General features: G+C 43.5%; 2 protein-coding genes across 3 annotated transcripts in view; one reads left to right on the top strand and one right to left on the bottom strand.

Moving 5' to 3' along the window:
* CFAP97 (cilia and flagella associated protein 97) overlaps positions 1-4,430 on the top strand; it is a 41,982-nt gene extending 37,552 nt beyond the window's left edge. For both annotated transcript variants that reach the window (XM_054989500.1, XM_054989501.1), the window contains exons 5-6: positions 2,009-2,162; positions 2,706-4,430. In XM_054989500.1, coding sequence (XP_054845475.1) covers positions 2,009-2,162; positions 2,706-2,839 — 288 coding nt within the window. In that variant the 3' untranslated portion in view covers positions 2,840-4,430. The remainder of the gene's footprint in view (positions 1-2,008; positions 2,163-2,705) is intronic.
* A 7,721-nt stretch (positions 4,431-12,151) lies between these two features.
* On the bottom strand, positions 12,152-17,390 carry SLC25A4 (solute carrier family 25 member 4). The gene is made up of 4 exons (XM_054990647.1): positions 17,201-17,390; positions 14,612-15,098; positions 13,074-13,214; positions 12,152-12,617 (listed from the first exon to the last, which is right to left on the bottom strand). The coding sequence occupies exons 1-4, from the start codon at positions 17,309-17,311 to the stop codon at positions 12,460-12,462; spliced, it is 897 nt and encodes a 298-aa protein (XP_054846622.1). The 5' UTR covers positions 17,312-17,390; the 3' UTR covers positions 12,152-12,459.
* Between the last annotated feature and the right edge of the window lie 285 nt (positions 17,391-17,675).

The raw sequence follows: 17,675 nt of genomic DNA, 5'->3' as shown, positions 1-17,675 counted from the left end.
CTGATCATGTGTGAATGATAGCACTTCAGCCACAAATGGCTCGTCAGCTCACACTCATGCAGAGTATTAACATTTTGTGGCTCTGATACATATAGCCATCTAATACATTATGTCCATAGTTTCTTACTCTCTTAAGGCATAACCATTCCACGATCTATCTTCTCATACAGTTTACCACAAAGTTAGTTTTGAACAACTGTTTTTTTGAAGAACCTTCAGAAAGAGTGTGGCATTAAATATTTTTCTTGCAGGAATGAATGGGGTGGGGGGATAATGACTGTAGCAGGATTTCACAAACTTCTGAAAATTGCACATTTATTTCAGATTTAACGTTAAAAATACTCTTGGGGCCAAAGAAGTTTTGTTCTAGAATGGATAAGAGTTAAAAATTCCTACCATCTGCAAGTCACTGCTCTGGGTTTCCAATCATTCCATTCCAATCGGGAGACAGGCCCAGATCATGGACTCATGCAGAGATGCATCCAGTTGTTCCCTATGAAGGCAGGCCGTTCTGCTGCTGCTTTGCATTAGTCCGGATTGGATTATAATTATCGTCAGAGGCTGTTTGGAAAAAGACAAGCCCAGAGCAATGAGATCCAGTGGTTAGAGTATCAGAGAAGGATCTGGGAAACCCGGGTTTGAATCCCCACTCTGCCATGAAAGCTTGCTGGATAACCTTGGGCCAGTCACACTCTCTCAGCCTAACCTAACTCACAGGGGTTTTGTGAGGATAAAATGGGGAAGAGAACAAAGAAAACCACGTTGTCCCCCCACTGGGGAGAAAGGTATAAAAGAAGTAAATAAATCAATCATGCAGAGACGTAGCAGTCAGTCTTATCTGTTGTTAATATTTTGGACACCTTTTAATTTTTTTTTATAGTAGATTAGTAGGTTCTCTCAAAATATGCCAGACTGACAAGCACATATTTGAGATTACTGTTATTATACTGTATTATACCGATACGCCTTTTCTGTTAAAAATAATCATCCTTAATGCAGTATCTGATTTCTTTTTCTGGTCATGCTTTTGTTCACAGCACTTCGCATGACATAATACCTAACTGCCTCTATTTTTGTAGCAGAAGCAGTCAGTTCTGTACAGCAAACGCAGCATCAACCGTCAAGGGCCCAGAGACCATCCTTCTGTGGATGAAATGACACACACACCCGACGTGTAGCTTGTCTCACAATTGGCCGTGGCTTCTTTGCATTTGCTCCCACCTCCATCCCATGTGCTTTTTTGAGAACAGACTGTTATTAAGCAGTCAGTTCTAAGCTGATTATCAAAAGAAAACATTGGCTATTTTTACTGTTTTCTCATTGTATAATTAGTGAGTACTTATTCTACTGCTGTATTAGCTCGGAGGGGATTTTTCTGCATCTCGTTGCGGTTCATGATTTTGCTTAGTTTTTCCCACGGGAAGGTGCTTTCCTTATTTAAAGCATCAAGTGTTTTAAAAGCACAGTGTTCTTTCATAAGTGAAATGAATCTCACTTATCAACCATACTAGTAATTGTATAAATTGGTTAGCAGTGCTTTCCTGCTGCCCGTTTTTAAGTGGTGGTGGTGGAGAGTGCCCTCAAGTCATAGCTGACTTACGGCGACCCCCCCTGGCAGGGTTTTCATGGCAAGAGACTAACAGAGGTGATTTGCCATTGCCGCCTCTGCAGCCCTGGTCTTTGTTGGAGTTCTCCCATCCAATTACTAACCAAGGCCAACCCTGCTTAGCTTTTGAAATCTGACGAGATCAGGCTCACCTGGGCTATCCAGGTTAGGGTGCCCGTTTTTAAGCAATTCCGGCTAAAATCCTAAGGCATTTTCCTGGCAGGATGCCCCGTGGTGGAACGCAAGACTTACCTCTAAGTAGACTTGCTTAGGATTGCTCCCCCTGAAGACTAGTGAAGACAAATAAACTTTAAATAGACCAATTATTGACAAACTGTAGCATAATGGACAAAGTTACTCTTTGGTTTTTAGTAACGAAAATGTTACATAATTTAAATCAAGGCTTTTTTGAAGAGACTGGAAGCAGTGAAGCCAACGGTTGGCATGAAGCGCTCCGAGCAGCTGATGGACTACCAGCGCCAGATGAGCTACCTAAATGCAGCTCCTCCAGCCCCAAGGCGAGGAAAATCTGCTCTAAGCCACCACAGTCCTTCTAGTAAGTAGCTCCAGTACAGTGGTTTTTTGAATTTGCTCATTATATAGTAGCTAAGCTTGAATTCCACAAGCATCCATGCAGGATCCTGGCTCCTACAGCAAGCTCCCATTTCTAGTCCAGATATTCCCGCCATTTAGCAGCTATTCCATGTGTCTCATCTTGCTCCAGCTCTTTGTAAAGCGATGTCCTTTAAAAGAAGAAAGTTTGATTTTCCCCCCCCAAAAAAACTTTTCTAGCAAACAATGCGGAGGCTGATGTTTATCCCAGTTTGCATCTTTCTGGTTAATGTGACGTACCTCAGTCAGTTGGAAAGAGATAAAGATGTATAAATATCCCCAGTATAAACTTTTTACTGGAAGTGTCTTGGGAATAAAGACTTAGATTTCTTGGTGGTATGGGGAATATGCTTAACGAGTTGTACATGTTTTATAGTTTAGATTATAAAATGTGAAGTATCCTGTGTGGGTTATGAGTCTCTGCTTTTTAAAAATGCGGACTTCTCTCAGCTTGATAGTATTGTCTTTCCATAACTCTTCCTGACAGGAGGTGCCTCACGATCATCCAGTCACAGTGCATCCAGTACGGCAAGCCGGAGGAGCGAAAGACCCGTGTTTGACTCTTCCAGGGGGGGCCTCCAGCGACTGAATTCGGCTAAGGTTCAAGCTGCCTGGCTATAAGTTCCTGGCATTCTATCACCAGATTTCTAATTCCAGTGTTTCTGCAGATTGCTGTAATTCTGTGCAAGAGTATTGTGATAGTCGTTGTTTGGTGATTAAAGAACACTGTAAAATGATAATAAATGCAAATGGATACTAAATTGAGTTTTGAGCAGGTAAAGTCTCTATTGGTCTAATATCTTCCCAATCTGTATTTCCTATAAGAGAATACATTTATTTGTACAGGAGAAACGACAAATGAATCCTGTAAATATTTTTCATCAAATATCCAATGATGTTTTGGTTTTGAAAAGTGGAGGAACTGAATAGCTATACTTTCGGACCATAGGTTTGTAAAAAGCCATCTTTTCATTTTAAAATTACAATTAAAATTTTGTTTTATCTTGATTTCTTATCGTATAGCTGGTATTTTTAATTTAGTATATGATTCTGTTCCTGCAAAATGTTGCAGTGTAAATTACATTGCTGATATCAAATATGGTACTTTGCAGGGTTTTATGGAAACAGGAGAAAGGACATGTGCTATTTAATTCATCTGTTATTTGGGTAAACCTTAAAATGGTGGTTCGTAGCTGGAAGATGCAGAGTGTGAACCAAGACCTTTCAGCACACCTTTTGCTTGCTCTTCTTCAGATCTTTATTCTGAGAAGTAATTTTGTTTTGTGATCAGTTCTCCTTGTTTAATATTTCATTATTGCACTGTCGCTACTGCGCTGGATTTTGTCCGTGATTTCCTGTAATAACGTCACAATCCAGTTTTCGGTAGGGAAGCTTTCCCTTTTGTGGGTTAAATTCTGCCTTTAACAATAATTCGAGTGTCTGATTAGTAAACTTTTAAACAATAATGTGGGAAAGAGTGGCCTTCCTTGTTGACTTGTATCGTGACCAATGGACAGCTCTGCCAATATATAATGTGTTTGCACAGTAATGCTGATTGAAATGTCTTTTAAAATTGCCTCTTGAATGAAATACAAGTAAGCAGCAATTTTGTGGGCGCACTTTTTAATTATGAGCACTTTTTAAACCTTTCCCTTCTCTTTGATAAAATACGTTGTTTTCCTTGATAGTAATGTATTGTGTGCTCGGTTTAAATAACCACATCTTCAAGTTCTGCTGGAATGTTTATGGGTGACATGAATTTGTATGTGATTTCTTTTTAAAACTTCCAAGTAAAATGTTTAATGGAATAATATCTGTACTAAAGCATTGCACTCCCTTTCTGTGAGTAATTCCTCCAAGTATTGTAAACAAAATGAGATATATTTGCAGGGTCTTATTTAATTAAATTTGTAATACTGTTGAATTCTTTCTGCTTCTAATTAAATTTTCTTTCTGTGGGCTACTTACTTCAGACAGATTCTGTTGATTTCCCCATTATCCCTTGATGTGGTAAATCGGGTTTCCTGTTGAATGATTGTTCTGTAAAATGTGACACAGATTTATTGTTTGTTTGGAATATAGTCTTGTGAGTCCCAGAGGCTGAATATCAATTATCATAGTAGAATAAAATCATTATGGTAGTTTATATATACAGCAGGGAGTTGTAACCTATTCCTGCCATTGAGGTGTGGGGGGTGGGCAGTAGAAAAGAGTCCAGTAGCACCTATAAGATTAACAAACATTGTGGTAGGGTATGCGTTTTCATAAGTCACAGCTCACTTCTTCAAATACTTGAAGAAGATACCTGAAGAAGATATCTGACGAAGTGAGCTGTGACACACGAAAGCTCATATCCTACTACAGTTTTTGTTAGGTGCTTATAGGTGCTGTTGAACTCTTGCTCTTTTCTACTGCAAAAGACATACTAACACGGCTACCCATCTTGGTCTGTTTGTAGTCCACCTTTCTTACTGCGATCCAAAGTGGATTACATACTGTAATTGAATACAGTATAATCAATGGCTAGGACTTCAACAGAGCAAAAATACAATATAGTCAATAGTTTTGTCTACAGATGTTTTTTAAGCAGTGGATGGATGACTGCCTCTTTAATGAAATCTGAACTTTGTAACCAGCTCACTATGTGTGAAGAGACCCTCAGTGGTTCACTCAGGCTTGCCCAGTTATTTTTGCTATAGTCCCATGGCTTTTTTCATGCAAGTCCCACTCCTAACATAGCCTTTTGGGTAGTTAAAGGGGTCACCTCCCAGTGGAAAAACTGGTTGGATCCAACCTACAACAGTGATACACATTTTTGAGCTTCACAGAGGTAGGATCAGGATGCTCCAAGTGAAAAAAGGCTAAAATGCTGGTATGGATGAACCACATACAGCCAGATTTTTACACGTAGCAGAATTTTTATATTCATAGGAATTGTCATGCTGGCTCGAACTAAAGATCAAGCTATTCTGGTAGTGTCTTGGTGGATGCAGGATGTTCTTGGGGAAACCCATATAAATGATATATGATCCTAACTCCTGTTATGTGTCCCAAGCTGCTCGCATTTAGCTGTTGTACCTCAAAGGGCCAAACTAGATGTTCAATCTAATTTGTGGCCAGCATGGGACCTTGTGGACACTCAGCAATTGCAGGTTCTTCTTGGGAAGTCACTCAGTTTTGATGTTCCGCAGGGTCCGAGTCAGATCACAGCCATGGGCGGCCGGGGGGGGGGAGCTTTAGACTTCCCCCATGTGTAGCCCCCCTGATGGGGCAGGTGACACCCTCAAGCCCATTTGGGGTAAGGAAAATGGCACAGTTGGTAAAGCTGAAGCCCCTCTTCCTGTTTTGTGTCAAGTTAATCGGTCCTAATAAAAGGTATTACACAGATTTTGTTCGTGTTTTCAGAGTCTTGCATTGACCAGTATGGCTGTTTACAACTGTTTACAATTTATTTTGCATTCTTATAAATGTGGAACATTAAAAGGCAAGATTATATAATCATGTCCATTTGATTTTAAATGTCCACGTTTCTGCTATATTATCTTTGAATAGCAGGTGCAAACCTAAGAACAGTTTCCTAGGAGTAAAGCCCAGTTGAATAAATTTGACTAGGGTTCTAAGTAGACCTGCATAGGATGGGCACTGTAATTATCTTAGTTTTCAGGCCTCAAAGCTGCAGCTTTCCCTTTTAGGATACATTTCTGTGCTAGCCCTCTGGACTATACAAATTATCTGTCCTGATAATGACCGTGGAGAGCATAAATCGGCGGTAGCCATAGTTTCCAATACACCGAGATTATCTTGCTAAATTTATCATATTTGTAAGCCAGTAAGGAGAATTGTCAGTTTCGCAGATGTTGCATATATCACCACAAATGACTGATTTCACAGATGTAGAGATCAGGTTTATTTCAACTGCAGATTGATGAAACACACCCAAATACGTTGGAAACCAAGCCTCCGAATACAATATCAAATGAAGAGTATTGTGTGAGTGCAGGCCTTAGTCTGCAGCAACATTTGTATCATACCACACAATACAAGAGATAAAGCATCAGAAACGTTTCTCTATTGGTTTCTGAATGGTTTCTGAATGGGTGGGTGTGTTTGATTATAAATATTGTACGACTGACCACTGAGGAAGGCCTTAGGGCCGAAATGCGTATGGTCTTTGAGTTAGTCATTGGACTGTATCATCATCTGTGTATGGAGAATGTTTTAGCAATGTTTAACATACGCGTGTAGCCTGCCATTCAGACCTTACGTTTTTAATTTGTTTTAAACCTATATTTTGTGCACATCCATAATAAATATCTTCTTGGAATATATTTGACATCTTAGGTTGTAACTTGACCCCGCTATTTTTTCCCCCTGGTGGAAGATGGTTCTCAGAGAATAGCTTTCATAATGAACTTGCTGGCCCACAAGCTGTTGTTGAATAAATAAATGGTGACATAATAGGTTGCATTTATGAGTCAATAATGCTAGACTGATTTCTTACTTTACACTTCTACTTGCCACTTACTAATTCCTTATTTGAAGTCCTAGATTACTGCAACTTTTGTCACAACAGTGGTATGGTTGGATCCAGGGCTTTTTTTCTGGGAAAAGAGGTGGGGGAACTCAGTGGGTTGCCCTCGGAGAAAATGGTCACATGGCTGGTGGCCTCGCCCCCTTGATCTCCAGACAGAGGGGAGTTGAGATTGCCCTCCGCGCCGCTCAGCAGCGCAGAGGGCAATCTACACTCCCCTCTGTCTGGAGATCAGGGGGCGGGGCCACCAGCCATGTGACCATTTTCAAGAGGTTCCAGAACTCCGTTCCCCCCCCGCGTTCCCCCTGAAAAAAAGCCCTGGTTGGATCCAATCAAATGAGTCCGCATCCTTGCTTTTTCAGCAGCAGAAAACTGGGTTGGATTCAACCCATAGACTGAAAAGACATTAGAAAGTCTGTGTCTTCAACCAAGCATCCCATTTTCCCCCCCTGGCCCCTATGCAAACCTTGGCAGCTTAGTTCTGAATTAAATTATATTTCAGTGACTTCTGGTGAAGATGGTGACCTGGTCTGTCACTCTGAAGCTATGATTCCTCCCTTCTCACTCTTAAAACTTGTTTCTTTCTCCACTGCAGGCAAAACCATGATTGCTAAAATGGGCAAAACATGCAGAAGTGGCTAAAGAATTATTTTGTCTTAATAGGTGTGACCTGTTCAGAATTCCTTGACTCTCGAACCCACATCTGTGAGAGCCAGCAAGTATAGGTGGTGACGCAGAGCGCCCTAGGTTGCCAGCTGGCTTCACAGCTGGCAACCTTGGTCGCTGATAGCTGTCTTATTAGGATATTAAAAACCTGTGATACGCCTCTGGAAGCGACTAAGAAAGTTTCAAGTTCTCTGGTGCTCAAGTGCCTCTGAACACTTTTATAGAAGGTGAAGGTAGAGGCAATGAGCTTTTTTTTCACTTCAAACTTCTAGAGAAGTCTAGTCTTTTTCCAGATGCTTCTTTGCCTCTCCTTTTCTTGGTTTATTGAGGTCTGTAGGATGTTTGCTGGAGCAGACACTGGAAGCTCGAAAGAGTGGAGCCTGTCCTGATTCGAGTTAGAGGCATCTGGGAGCTCTCAACATTTCTCTGTGATGCCCGTCCAGCAGGTCAGCAGCTGTATAAAAGATTTGTTGTGGCTGAAAAAGGAGCCGAGCCATTTATCCAGCTTTATTTCAGTGTTCTCTGGAAATGGTTATCTTTGGCTTCTAGCACTTCTGCTTGGACCGGCTAGCAGCTACTAGTTTAACGCAGGATATTCCCTCTCCGCTTCATATTCTTTTTGCTCGTAGCTTTTACTTTGAGGTTGTTTGTTGTTTACAATCTCTTGTATATAGACTGAACTTCACTAGCTTCTGCCTAGCAGGGCCCACTTTAGACAGCTCTAATCAGCTCAGGAAAAGTTGCCACAAGTAATCAGGGATGACAGTAGAATTTAGTGTCTCAATATACTTCCTACTTTACCTTCTAGAGCATTGAGTTTATACTAGTTCACTATTTTAATTGGACGCTCCAGTTGAGTTTAAGCATGTGCCGTTTTAACTCTGCTTTAAGGACAATGGAAGTTTGTTTTAACCTCTGAGTTATTTTAGAAATGGGATCATCAAAGCGAGTATATAGCCTAGGAAAACTTAAGCTGATGCCTACACCAAAGTAAGGTAACATTGATTACTTTTTTGCTCTTAAGTGTGGTGAGACTTAGTTGATAAATTCAGCTATTTCCTACTAGCAACAGTTTTGACCCTCTGAGCACCATCTTCAGATTACTTCAGATATTTCAGCAGCAGGGGCGTCCTTATATTTGGGTTGCTTTTACATCACTACAGTAAAGTACAAAACCTCTGCCCAAGTTAGGTCCTTGGAGAGCAGAAGAGAACCACTCCAGCTGCCCAAAACCATGTTTGTGAGGGATTTTGATACGACTTTAGCAAACTTGGAACAACCAAGAGTGCCGTAGTTCCTACCCTGCTAAAACATTGGTTTCAATTGGGCCTTATTATTGAGGAATAGCTGAAACTGATGTGAAAGACCTCTACTGGAGACCTTGAATAATTGCTGCCAGCCAAAGCAGACGAGACTGGCCTGGAGTGTTTTTGAAGCTTAGATATGACTCTCTCAGCTATTTATTTTTTGGGGGGGGGGTGTAGTTGTATTTGACAAAATCTTTTCCCTGCAGCTTGCGTGTTTTCATTTGCAGCAAGTCATTGCTTACCTTAGAGGGAGGCAAAGGTTGCCTTGCCTTGTCTACACAGCAAGTTCCGTGTCTGTGAAATGCCATTTATTTAGTCAAAAATGCATTCATTAATTTCCCTTTCTGTCAGCTTCTGGTGGTAGTTTTCGCTGTTCATTTTTGTCGCTTCAGTTTTACTGCACTTCTGGTTTGTATCTTTGGTTACTCAGAGAATCTGCTGTGTGTTCTTGAACAAGGTTAGAAATAATTATTTATTGGAGGTATTTAGGAAAGCAAATTTGTAGATAAAGCTGGAAGCAATGATGAAATTTCTGCTTCTGGTAAGACACCAAAGGTGGTCTTCCTTTTTAAGGAATCAGTGGCAATGGTCAAAATCTGCAGACTGTTGCAGTTAAAAACTGCTTTCTCTGGAATAACGGTAGTCTCAGTACTACTTTGTCACATTCCACCCTTTTTAGCCGAAGGAATTATCTTACAGAGCCAAATGCTTATTTGGAGTAGTGCAATGGCCATGACTGCTGGTTTGGCTATGGCAGTTTTCACGCAGGCTGAATCTACAGGTCTCCGCTGCTTCTAAAGAAGTGAGCTGTGACTCACAAAAGTTCATGCTGGAATAAATGTTGTTAGTCTTTAAGGTGACACTAGGACTTCTGTTTTATTTTGTATCAACAGTGGAATAAGGTGGGAGAGGCCCACGGGAATAGAATCCACTTGAACCATTTCAGACAAAGTCGGTAAAAGATCGTGTTTCTGAATGCTCCCTAGAGCAGGAAGTAGTTAAGATCTGGGAGGCCCAGGTTCGAATCCTCGCTTTGCCACTGGAGACTCACTGCCAGTCACTCTCTCAGCTTAACCTGTCATCACCTTAAGATTCAGCCGCCTCATTCTGCTGCATTCATTTACTAGGCCACAGTTATTATATTAATATTTGAGAATACTAAAATATGAGTGTTTAACACAGTTGTCTCCATAACAGACAAGGTGTAGCAACTTAAGTCATACATTCCTACATCCCATTGACCTTCATGGAAAGAATATGAATGTTTGCTGAACTCCTCCCAACTTACAAGTGCTTAACTTCAGGTGGTTAGTGTCTTGTCTATTCCCGAACAAAAAGACTAGTGGAAGAATTACTTTTTTTATTAAAAGTATTTTTTTAATTCAGAAGTTTAAAATGCTAGGCTGCAGCTTTTAAACGTTCTTTCCCCCACACCATTCTAATAATGTCCACACTTCGTAATTAGCAAAGAGCTTTCTAATGTGACATTAGGGAAGGATTGCCAGAATCTAGGACAGCTGAAAAGCTGAGCATCAGCACAATAGCTCATAATTTTCTCACTTCTTGTTTTAGATGGGAATCTGCTGTAGATTGCTATTATTAAGCCTCAAGAGGCACTTAGCAGGATTCTCTTAGCCCCCCTCCCCTCAATGTGTGGTTCAGAATTCTCAAACATCCTGTTTATTACAATCCTAGAAGAAAATGCATCAGAAAGTAATCAAGCTTCAAGATAAAATCTGATGAACTTAAATCTGGAGGGTCTTTTATTCTTGTCAATGTTCAAAGCAGTAAATTTTGATGATGTTGCAGGAACCAAAGATATTTAATAACAAACCTTGGCCATGATACAGAAAACACTTATAGACAGTCCCAAAGTTTGAATGAGGATTTTTATTTGAACAGCAGTTTTCATGCTGCTTCTGAAGAATATCTTTGAATTTTAAAAACTCTCGAGATCATGCGATGAGCATAATCAACCCCCCCCCCCACACACAAAAGCTCTGCGAAGAAGCTAATAGTCGAGCTCCACAGAGAAAATTTACCATAGGGCCAGCTCCAATCCGCTACACCTCATGTCCATAAACTGCACTGAAGAGTTCTCAAAAGTTTAACTTAAATCTAGAGGCACCAAGTAATTAAAAATCCCACTCCCCTACGTTCCATTATTCTAAACCTAGCCATTTCTGGATTGGATACCCTCAAACTTTCCTTTTTTTAGCAAAATGTGAATATTAAAGAGTCAAAGACACGCTGTTGTAGAGTGTGTAGATAACACAGATCACTGAAAATCTGTCTCCGGTATCTTGCTGCTAAAAACAGCAATTGTATTGGAGGACCATCTTTAGAACATAAGAAGGGCCCTGCTGGATCAGACCAGTGGTCCATCCATTCCAGCATCCCGTTTCTCACAGCAGCCAACTCGTTGCCCTGGAGATCCAATGAACAGGGCATAGAGGCTGAGTCCTCCCCAGCTGTTGCCTCCAAGCACGGGTATTCAGAGGTTTTCTGCCCCAAACCATGAAAGCTTCCCTTACAAACCATACCGAGCAACAATGGATGGACCTATCTTCCATGAGTCTGCCTAACCCCCTTTTTAAAAAGCCATCATAATTGGAAGTCACTCATTGAGTAAAGAAGTTGCCTTTTGTCTGTCCTTATGCCTATTGCCCATTAACTACATTGGGTGCCCCCCAAGTTCTATTATTATGGGGAACAGAGAAAAAGCCCGCTTTATTCACTTTCTCCACCTTACGAATAATTTTACAAACCACTATCATGCCCCCCACCTTTTTTCTAAACCAAGAAATTTCTGACTTTTCTCACAGGAAAGGTGCTCCAAGTTCTTGATTATCTTGGTTGCCCCCATCTGTACTTTTTCCAGTTCTGTGATATTCTTTTGGAGATACGGTGATATGATCTGTACGCAGTATTTCAAATGAGGCCACATCACAGCACCAATGGCATTACAATATTGGCAATTTAATTCTCAATCCCTTTCCTAATAATCCAAACACTGATTTTGTCCTTTTCACACATGTTGCACACGGTATTCACTAAATCCACCCTGATCTGGATAGCCCAGGTGAGCCTGAAGCAGGGTCGGCCTTGGTTAGTAACTGGATGGGAGACCTCCAATAAAGACCAGGGCTGCAGAGGCAGGCAATAGCAAACCACCTCTGTTAGTCTCTTGACAAGAAAACCACACCAGGGGTAGCCATAACTCCGCTATGAATTGAGGGCACTCACCACCACCCACTATATCCAAGATCTCTCTCAATATTGGCCTCAGATAGTTCAGAAGCCATCAGCATATATTTCAAGTTGGGATTTTGTTTTTGTTTCAATATGAAAATTTTCCATGATACAAATGCTACAGTCCTCAAAGCAGCTTGCATAGAAAATCTCCCACAGGAAGAGTGAAGAAATGGAACCGTTTTAATCAATATTTATTGAATTCATATTTTTAGTTTAGGTATGGTGCCACAAGCAGTCATCAAGAAACGCACTTTAAAATACAGGAACATATTACTGATGTTTGTCAAATATATTTATATACATAGGTCTCTTATATTTTCCATATAAAATTTTTAACCGATCCAGTGGAGAACCATTGCCTATCTTACAATGCAGCCATCTGATTTCTGGATTTGACCTATGACAGCCATCTCCAATGAGCTGCCCATTAAACCACATGAAAATAAATTACAAAACACAATGATTGGACGGAGCGGTTTCTCTTAGACATATTTCTTGATCTCATCGTACAAGACTAATACAAAAGCACCTCCCATGCCCCTCAACACATTGGACCAGGCACCTTTGAAGAAAGCTTTGCCTCCTTCATCTTTCGCGATCTTCTTCCAGCAATCAATTGTGCCCTTGTACATAATGTCGGCTGTGGAAAACAACGTGGACAAGTAAGTCTAGTTGTATACAAGACAGCCTAACTCTGAGAAAAAAATACCAGTGCAAATTAACTCCCAGGCTCTCTGGCGTTCACAGAAACTACGTCCCCCTGCTCCCTAAGCTTCAGGTGCAGATAAATATTTCAAGTGGGCCACCACGATTTGGTAGTGAGAGAAATTATTGTCTGTGAATACCGAATTCTAAAGAAACGAACCACAACGGATGAGAGAGACAGAAAAATCCCCACCTGACATTAATTGTACTTTCACATTAATTATAAAGATCTGAAAAGACAGAAATTGCAAACTGAAATCCAGGGACATTGCTAAAGCAAACGCTTAAGGAAAGTTTAGAAGTCCCCTGTCAAACCATACCCTCTCCCATTTTACCTCTCAAAAGGGAAGTCCTTGACTTCTCGTGACCTCTGAATGAGCTATTTCCTTACCTCCTTTCCTGCCAGACTGCATCATCATCCTACGCCGGACGGTGTCAAAGGGATAAGACACCAACCCTGCTACGGCGGTGACGGACTGGGCGATCATCCAACTCACAATGATGTGCACGTTCTTCGGATCGGGCAGCATACCTGACGGCAAGAGTAGATTTCCCAAAGATTTAGGAAGGAAAAGAAGAAACGGTTCTCTGAACCACCTGGCCATCGTTCAAACTGTTTCACTGATGTCAGATGAACGTTTCTTACGGGACTCCCGATGCTGATCTCCTTTATTTCAACCGCACCAGAGTGTCAAGGCAGGAGCTTTTACACATTTAAAAGGCAAAGAAGTGCTTCATTGATCATGAGTTTCCAGTGCCTAGAATTTGTAGCTTCACTAGAAAGTGGCCATTTATATAGTCATTAGTGCCAGAAGGGTTTAATGTCCAATCCCCCCCCCAAAGTTAAATGTCAATGCTTCCTCAGACAAAAGGTGCCAAGTCAAATCCATTTCTGTTCCACCATTTGCCAAGACACTCGACGCAGCATTTTCTTGGACACCCTGTGAAATTTGACTAATGTGAGAAACGACTCCCCTAAAGTCCCCTAGTAAAAAGCAGGGCAAACTAAATATGCAAATTCAGGCCTCCCCCAGCTGACGTCCAGTGACTTATGTGAGATTTTTAGAACCAAGCGTGGCCATGAAGACGAGGGCTTGGCCAGAAAATGGTTAGCTTCAGGATAGCCTACCAAAGTCAGGCTGGCCATTTAACTTACAGGAGAAGTTCCTGCTGGGCCTCTGCCCTAGAGCACTGCTGGCAGCTAGGAGCAGGCAGAGTTCAGCCCCGCCAAAGCTAGAGGTCATTCAGCTCGTACCTGACTGTCAGCACCAACAATAGCTTAGGATCACCCCATGGTCTCTTCATGCACTGCCACCACCACAGTGACTCAGGAAGAGGCACTGGGTGAGCTGACACCCATCACTGGCAAGATCTGAGCTACGTGGCCCTTGCCACCTTGGCTTGAGGCACCAAAACAGCCACTCAACCTGGCTTGTTTCCAGCCCCATCCATCTCAAAAGATACCTTGGCTGTGTGAGTATAAAGAGAAGCTGAAGGAAGCTGGGAAGCTCGTATGAAGGAAGTGCAAGAATATCTGGGGACATTACAAAAACATCCCTTCCTACTACACTGGCAAATAAGAGTACTCCTCGTCGTTCAGCTTTTGAGCCTCTTAACAATTCCCAAGAGCTCCTGAAAGTCACGTGCCCCTATCAAGTTTGCAGGCTGCTATATACCATGCAAATACCATTCATTATAAAGTTTCAGACAGAATGCGTAAGAAAGGTGTTACTTTTAGATTCTCCCCCCTCCACCGAAACAACCGTCTCATCGCAAGTCTACAAAATTATGAACCCATTCAACAATGCAGGATTCACTTTTTGCAGCACACTGACGTATTTCAAGATGTCTCCAGCGAAAATGCTACTCGGGCTAATGCAGAGCCTAGACTGCGTTTTGTCACTTTCTATCAAAGCCCCCTTTCCTTACCCTTAGCCGTGTCATAGACACCAAAATAAGCCGCTCTGTAGATAATGATGCCCTGGACCGACACGTTGAATCCCTGGTAGAGACCTTTGAGGCCGTCAGATTTGTAGATCTTGGCAATACAGTTGCCCAGCCCCGTGAACTGCCTCTCGTTCATCCCTTTTCCGACATCGGCTGCTAGCCTGGTCCTGGCAAAATCCAGAGGGTACACGAAGCAGAGGGAAGTGGCTCCAGCAGCGCCCCCAGAGGCCAGGTTGCCTGCAAAGTAGCGCCAGAACTGCTTGTGCCTGTCCACGCCCCCAAGGAAGATCTGCTTGTACTTGTCCTTGAAGGCAAAGTTGAGGGCCTGGGTGGGGAAGTACCGGATGACATTGGCCAAGTTGCCTCTCCAGAACGAAATGATGCCCTGCTCCTTGGGGATTCGTACCACGCAGTCCATGATCCCCTTGTACTGTTTTTCAGCTGTGATTTGTTGGCTGGCATGCTGAACCTGTTGAAGAATAAGAAGGGGGAAGCAGAGAAGAAGAGGGCGAAGGGGAGAAACGGGGTCATTATGACTCATACTATCATACCTCCATGATCAAAGGCAGCAAATCTCTGAATAGCAGTGCAAGGGGAGGACGATATATAGACGGCCTGTTTGCTGCCCTTCTACAGACAGCTGGCTGGCTGCTGTGTGAAACAGGTTGCTGGAGCAGATGAACTAGTTATCTGAACCAGCAGTCCTGTTCTGGTATTCTTATATACAGCACCTCAATGTTGGCTATTTCCACATTTGACATAAGGCTGCAAAAGGTATCCCGTCTTCCTGAAAGGAATGAAATCCTGCCCTCAAGTCATAGCTGGCTTATGGTACCCCCCCCTGGTGGGGTTTTATGGCAAGAGACTAACAGAGGTGGTTTCCATTGCCTGCCTCTGCAACCCTGGTCTTTGCTGAAGGTCTCCCATCCAATTACTAACCCAGGCCAGCCCTACTTAGCTTCTGGTGGGATCAGGCTCTCTTGGGATATTCAGGTCAGGGCAGCCTGTCTTCCTATCCATGCCTAAAATTCAGTGCTGTAGTTTGTCATCTTTTGGGATTAATACCATCAGCTGTACAGAGAACTTTCAATTATGATAACCTCCTTGAGCTTTGCCCTGACCTGGATAGCCCAGGCTAGCCCAGTCTCATTGGATCTCAGAAGCTAAGCAAGGTTGGCCTTGGATGGGAGCCCACCAAGGAAATCCAGGGTCACTATGCAGAGAGGCAGACAATGGCAAAGCAACTCTGAATATCTCTTGCCTTCTTCAGAACCTTATGGGGTGGCTCTAAGTCAGTTGCGACTTGATGGCACTTTCCACCCACCTGGAGCTTCACAACCAGGAAGTAGGACACATTCCAATCCTGAAATAAATGATTGTTTTGCCTCTAATGCCCCATAAAATTACTACTATGTGCAATCCTGACTGCACCAATTTCACCAAGGTGACATATACAATATGACTGGGGCAGTATTATTTCCAGTAGGCAAGGCTGTTGCTTGGACTAGCTGGTCATCTTCCATTCATCTGGCCCTTGCTCAGGTCCATGAGTCCTTGGAATGACCTCCATTTAGCTATCAGGCCAAACAGAAAATAAGATTTATCTCCCAGACTGGTTTAAATGCAATAAGCTCACTTAAGAAATGCAAATCATTCTGTCCAACCTGGACTTTGCATGCCATTTTTACAAGACTGAGTTACTGGATCAACAGTGCAAATCCTGTGCATGTCTATGCAGAAGTCCCACTGTGTTCAAAGGGCTTACTCCCACGTAAGTATGCATAGGACTGCAGCATCGAGGGCCATCTTCTAATGAAGATGAGTGCCCCAGAGAAAGCGATAAGTCTCCGAACAAGTCACACAAGATTTGACGGCGTTTCTTCCCTAGCTTGGGTGCACTCTGCACTCGTAGGCCTGTTCTATAAACAGAGCCAGAGGAAAGAGCTATGCTGGTCTTGTGTAACCAGAACTCCACAAGCGAGGTTTCCATATTTAGCCACTGGCAGCATGTGCCCACCTGACACTAGAATGCCAGCTCCACGCCTGAAGTCCGCTGTTTCGCTTCTAGCCTCGCAGAAGGAAACCTTCGGGAAAGCGGAAGGCTTCATTTAAAGCCACCCTCATCACTGTGAAGTGACACCTGCTGATCTGAAGAAGTGAGCCGTGTGACTCACGAAAGCTCATACCCTACCACAAATTTTGTTAGTCTTAGAGGTGCTACTATTATTGCTTGCTCTTTCCTACTGCTACAGACAAATACGGCTACCCATCTTGATCTATCTCCACGCAAGACACCGCATTTAGCTGTACAGAATGGAAATCCCTCATATCTGAAGAAGTGTGCAGTGACTCACGGAAGCTCATGCCCTACCACAAATTGTGTCAGTCTTACAGGTGCCACTGGACTCTTGCTCTTTTCTACCTGGCAAGGCTGCAGGAGGCAGCCCGGCAACTCGCTCCCCGTCAACAGGTCCGTCATTTGGTTTGGGGAGAAGGCCCAGAGAACCAGGCTCAGCCGCGCTCCGAGAGGGCGAGACCAGCCGCCGCTCCTCCCGGCCCCGCTCTCCTCACCTGCAGCAGCAACTTCACCCTTTCGATGGGGGCCACGGCCGTCTTGGAAATGGCAGCGGCGATGCCCCCGGCCAAAAAGTCCTTGAGGAAGCTCAGGGCTTGGTCAGCCATGACGGGACCGTCTTTCCCCCCAACTTCTGCGCGCTCTCGCCCGGCACTTCCCCGCCCAGCTGCGCCCCCACTGGCGCGACCCCCGCCCCCGGGGCCCTTTTATAGCCCCCGCGGGTCTCGCGAGAAGAGGAGGGGCTCGCCGGGGGCCGAGGCGCGCGGGCATTGGCCGGGGCCCCTCCTCAGGCGAGGGCGCCGGGGCGAGGCCGCCATGCTGCGCGTCGCCGGCGGGGCAGCCCCCTGGCAAGGGACGCCGGCAAGGGCAAAGGAAAGTTATCCGCGCCCGGCGGGGGGACACGAGGTCGGGCCACGCGCTGGCAGTATTAATAGCGCAGGGCGGCGCTTGGCGCCTTTGCCGCCGGCGAGG

The sequence above is a fragment of the Eublepharis macularius genome, chromosome 10, assembly GCF_028583425.1.
Source record: "Eublepharis macularius isolate TG4126 chromosome 10, MPM_Emac_v1.0, whole genome shotgun sequence".
NCBI classification, from domain to species: domain Eukaryota; kingdom Metazoa; phylum Chordata; class Lepidosauria; order Squamata; family Eublepharidae; genus Eublepharis; species Eublepharis macularius.
Note: the sequence above shows the minus strand (reverse complement) of the source record. Positions and strands in the feature narration are given on the sequence as shown.

Excerpts from the sequence above, each read along its gene's own strand:
- SLC25A4 (XM_054990647.1), bottom strand. The coding sequence starts at position 17,311 with ATGGCTGACCAAGCCCTGAGCTTCCTCAAGGACTTTTTGGCCGGGGGC. Across the intron at positions 13,215-14,611 it reads TGTCTATGACACGGCTAAGG|GTATGCTGCCCGATCCGAAG; the intron begins GTAAGGAAAGGG and ends TCTTGCCGTCAG. Across the intron at positions 12,618-13,073 it reads GCAGTCTGGCAGGAAAGGAG|CCGACATTATGTACAAGGGC; the intron begins GTAAGGAAATAG and ends TGTTTTCCACAG.